This window comes from Nansenia antarctica (genome assembly GCF_963989245.1).
Source record: "Nansenia antarctica genome assembly, chromosome: 4".
Lineage (NCBI taxonomy): Eukaryota > Metazoa > Chordata > Actinopteri > Argentiniformes > Microstomatidae > Nansenia > Nansenia antarctica.
Window position 1 is genome coordinate 57,400,996 of NC_137689.1, and position 5,000 is coordinate 57,405,995.

The window sequence follows — 5,000 nt, forward strand, 5'->3', positions numbered from 1 at the left end:
CACTGACTTTGCATAATAAGATTGGCATTTTGATTATAGGGTTTGCCTCTCCTCTTTGGCGAATATTCAAATCCTTCACATAGGATCAGCCATAGCAGTTTCGTGTGTTTGAGAGACAGATCATATTTCTCATGCCAAGAATCTACTGAAAATCAAATCTGTGTCGCCCAAGTCTTCTTTTGTGTCATTTCAATCAGCCGAGTAAAGAGAGAACAGAAACCAAGGATAATAGACAGTAACCACACAGAATCCATCTGAACATTTAGTCTCCTGTTTGTTTCTGCAGAAATGCAGACAACTGTGCTAAAACAATGTGATGGCAGAAGACCAGAGCGAAGTTTAAGTGCTTCCTGGTCCTTACACAGTAACTGTCAGTACAGTACATTACTGTTCCTCCTTTAGACTCCTGCCCTGCCCTGGACAGTGGTGCTCTTGGCTCCTCTAGGCTGATGGTTGTCATTGGTCTGAGGGCCGGCGGAGGCCAGGGTTGATGTTTTTCACCTTTTGGCTTAGTTACCGATGGTAACCGGAGCGGCCTAGTCATTTGCATCACCCAACCTGTGTAATGATTCTGTCCTCATACATGATTGATGTCATGGGCCCCGTGACGGAGCTCTGCCCTGGGCCCTGCCGTTAGTCTCTGTTCTGGTCCCTGTGACACAGCTCTGCCATGGGCCCTGGGATGGAGCTCTGCCTGTGGCCCCCTTGATGCAGCCCCAGCCTAGACCCGTCACCTGACCCAGTGGCATGGAGCCACACCCTCATCCTTGAGACTCTGATCTGCCTTGGGCTCTGATGAGGTGATGATACACCTGGCAGTAGTAGGACCTTGTTAGTCTGTAGTAGATTAGCTACAGTCAGTAGGACCTTGTTAGTCTGTAGTAGATAAGCTACAGTAGGACCTTGTTAGTCTGTAGTAGATTAGCTACAGTAGGACCTTGTTAGTCTGTAGTAGATTAGCTACAGTAGGACCTTGTTGTTAGTCTGTAGTAGATTAGCTACAGTAGGACCTTGTTAGTCTGTAGTAGATAAGCTACAGTAGGACCTTGTTAGTCTGTAGTAGATTAGCTACAGTAGGACCTTGTTAGTCTGTAGTAGATAAGCTACAGTAGGACCTTGTTAGTCTGTAGTAGATTAGCTACAGTAGGACCTTGTTAGTCTGTAGTAGATAAGCTACAGTAGGACCTTGTTAGTCTGTAGTAGATTAGCTACAGTAGGACCTTGTTAGTCTGTAGTAGATTTGTAGCTGTGGATGAACCAGTTCAGTGGCTCTGAGATGATTGGCTGAATCTGTGTGACCTGGTTTGGTTTTTGGTTTTGGTTTCCCTTGGTTTTTTAGTTCTACACTAACTAGATCACTGGGCCAGGAGTGTGTGTGTGTGTGTGTGTGTGTGTGTGTGTGTGTGTGTGTGTGTGTGTGTGTGTGTGTGACAGCTGCTTATTTGACAGTCAAATCTGATTTTCCGGGTCTCTCATGCAAATACGGTCTATTCTTACTCTCCTTGTCTCTCTCAGCCATTCAACACTCTCAAAGACACTGTGTGTGTGTCCAGTTGCAAACACGCTAACTACTTTTACACACACACACACACACACACACACACAGACACTCACACTCTCTCTCTAATTAGCCTATAACTGTTAGGCTACATTGTAGAGGTTCCATATCCTTCAGGGTGTGGTCACCACCAGTGAGCTGTTCGGGTTGACTCACTATCTAGGCCTAACCCAAGATGTAGTGTCAGTGTTTCCCCTACCATTGATCACTTTGCCCTGCCTAAAACCTTTGGGCTTACCTGGAACCCATTAGAAAATGTTGGTAATGGCAACCCTGGAATGTGGATTTGGGCCTCCGTGCTCTGCCTAATAAACAATCTGAGGGAAACACTGGTTATTGTTATGGTGCTGTGTCTGTGTGTGTTCTAGTGATACCATATCCCCAGGGGCTTGTCTCTCAAAAGGGGATCTCTGCACCAGTGTTGAATGGCTAGGTTCAGGAGCTGTGATGTTAAACACTGTGTGTGTGTGTGTGTGTGTGTGTGTGTGTGTGTGTGTGTGTGTGTGTGTGTGTGTGTGTGTGTGTGCATGTGCGTGTGCGTGTGTGTATTTTACAGCGGTGCCGTACCCTCCCGGTACTCGCCTCACGGTCAGAGACCTCTACGTTGACGGCAGCAAGCCCAGCGTGGAGGTACTGAAGGGCCACCTGGTGAAGGAGGGTCGCCTGGAGGAGGAGGCAGCTCTACGCATCATCTCTGATGGAGCCAACATCCTCCGCCAAGAGAAATGCATGCTGGAGGTGGAAGCACCCATCACAGGTAACCCTGACTTTTGACCCCTAACCTCTGGGTACATTACAAACTCTGCTCTTCACTACTCTACAGGGAGAGGGAGGGAGGGAGAGAGAGAGAGAGAGAACATTGTGCATACTCTTTCCACTGTTTATTCTGTGTGGCATGTCAAACATAACTGAAAATGATTGACATAATGCATAACAATCTCTTTGTGTGTGTCTGACTCGCTCAGTTTGTGGGGACGTCCATGGCCAGTTCTTTGACCTGATGAAGCTGTTTGAGGTGGGCGGTTCACCCAGCAGCACCCGCTACCTGTTCTTGGGAGACTACGTAGACCGAGGGTACTTCAGTATCGAGGTGTGTATGTGTGTGTGTATGTGTGTGTGTATATATATATGTCTGTGTTTGTGCTTGTTTCTGCGTCTGCTGTTTCATCTGACATTTAGAGTCATCGCCTGTTCCCCGGCCTTGAGTCGCAGGGCTTAGGAGCATGTCTTTAAATAGACAGGAGAGGGGGTTGGAGGGGCACACACACACTATGCAAACATACCACACACACACACAGACCCACCCCCAACTCCTACCCACACACACACACTCCCACCCTTGGATGTTGCTTTGGGGCTTTGCGTCCCACTTTCAAACAATCTGGAGTACTTATTCAGCCGGTGTTTTTAGCTGTGAGTTAGTGTAGCATAGGTTGCCAATACATATTGGGTTAACAATGCATATCTGCATCTTGTCCTAACAAGCCGTTTCCCTGTAAGCATCACAGCATTTGCATGAAAGAATAGTAAAGCATCTCTGCAGGGCTCGGACTGCTCCTCTGGAACTACACCACCCAGCTCTACATTTTCTGTTAAAGGGGAACAACTGCACATTTGGGATATGTGTCATATGTGCCATAAGCTCTCTGACTCAGTGGTGGGCTGTCCGTCAACATGAACACCTTTCTCACTCCCGGAGAGCGGAGCGAGCGCGAAAACAAGAACTACATTCACTGAGAACATTATTAGGAACACCTGCACACCTTCTCATTCGTGGAGGTGATGTAGTGGTGTGGGGAATGTTTTCTTGGCATACTTTGGGCACGTTAATACCAATCAATCATAGCTTGAATGCCACAGCCTATTTGAGTATTGTCGCTGACCAATTGCCTCCCTTCATGGCCACAATGTACCCATATTCTAATGGCTACTTCCAACATGATAATGCACCATGTCACAAAGCAAACGTTGTCTCAAACTGGTTTCATGAACTTGACAATGAGTTCATTGTTCTTCGCTGGCCTTCCCACTCACCGGATCTGAATCCAATAGAAGACCTTTGGGATGTGGTAGAATGGGAGATTCACAGCTTGAAAGTGCACCTGAAAAATCTGCAGGAATTGTGTGATGCAATTATGTTATCTTGGACCAGAATCTTAAAGGAATGTTTCCAACATCTTGTGCAATCAGTGCCATGAAGAATTGAGGCAAAGGGAGTATTAGTATAGTGTTCCTAATAAAGTGAATTTCGGTGAGAGAGTTGCACTCTCTCACTGCAACGGCAGTTAGAACTTTGTAGAACGTAGCAAATCTGTCAAAGAAATAAACATTCTCTCACAGCGGACAGACTATGATCGGGAAGCCCAATCGATTCTGAGATAAGGCATATGCATTTATTTATGGGGTAATATTGGGTAGCACATTCTCAATTTGACCTTTTCTGAGCTCTCTGCCAAGCAAGGAGGAAAGAGAAGCCTGCGGGCTTACTGTGATAACGACACGCTTTACAGAGAGAAGGTGAACACTTTGCTCAGCCAATCTCCTGGATGTGTTATCTAGCTACCTAGGCTGTCTCTGATCACAATTATGTTGGAAATGAGCTAATAACGCAGATTCTCACTGTGTAAAAAAAAACCTCAAAAAACCCAGACGACAACCACAATTGGGTTGTGTAAGTGGAATTGGTGTGATTCCACAAAACCAAAGGTGAAGCGCTCCTGCCATCCCGTCGGTCGCGTCCGTCATCAGCTGCGTCAGTGGAGCGGCGGGGGAACGGTGACATGCTGAGGGAATCAATCTATCACGCCGTTTAGCAAGCTAATAAAATGTGTTGTCGGTTGTATTAAAAACTGCTGGTCTTGGGTATGCATCGCAATTGCTAGCTATCACTGTGTCCCTGAAAGAGAGGCGGGGGGGTGGGCGTGGCTGGAACGATGTGAAACAGTTGCATATAGACACATTTCCCAAATGTGTTTTTTTTTTTTTTTACTGTATGCTTCTGAATGCATCCTCTCTTGACTCTTTCTTTCTCTCCCTGGTTTTCTCTCTCCCCCTCTGCAGTGTGTGCTCTTCCTTTGGACTCTGAAGATAAACCACCCCACCACTCTCTTCCTCCTTAGAGGCAACCATGAGTGCCGACATCTCACAGAGTACTTCACCTTCAAACAGGAATGTGAGTGAACCAAGTCTAGGCTAGCCATATCGTCCCGCGCGTCGGAGCTTGTTGATTCTGTGCAGTTCAAAGGAGAAAAACTAAAAAGGGCACGCTGTGTTTTCAGCTGCACCCGTGTGTTGGAAGCCGGAAGAAACCTGTTTGCCCATTTGCCAGACCTGTTGTTTTAGTACTTGTACTCTGTCAATGACAATAAAGTTGGATCTAATCTAACCTCTGCGCGCGCGCGTGTGTGTGTTTTACAGGTAAGATAAAGTATTCAGAGCGTGT

General features: G+C 46.6%; 1 protein-coding gene across 2 annotated transcripts in view; it reads left to right on the plus strand.

Moving 5' to 3' along the window:
• ppp3ccb (protein phosphatase 3, catalytic subunit, gamma isozyme, b) overlaps window positions 1-5,000 on the plus strand; it is an 11,453-nt gene that overhangs the window by 1,231 nt on the left and 5,222 nt on the right. For both annotated transcript variants that reach the window (XM_080528229.1, XM_080528230.1), the window contains exons 2-5: window positions 2,115-2,315; window positions 2,524-2,648; window positions 4,619-4,730; window positions 4,976-5,000. The exon at window positions 4,976-5,000 is cut by the window's right edge and continues 121 nt beyond it. In XM_080528229.1, the coding sequence (XP_080384355.1) occupies window positions 2,115-2,315; window positions 2,524-2,648; window positions 4,619-4,730; window positions 4,976-5,000 (463 nt within the window). The remainder of the gene's footprint in view (window positions 1-2,114; window positions 2,316-2,523; window positions 2,649-4,618; window positions 4,731-4,975) is intronic.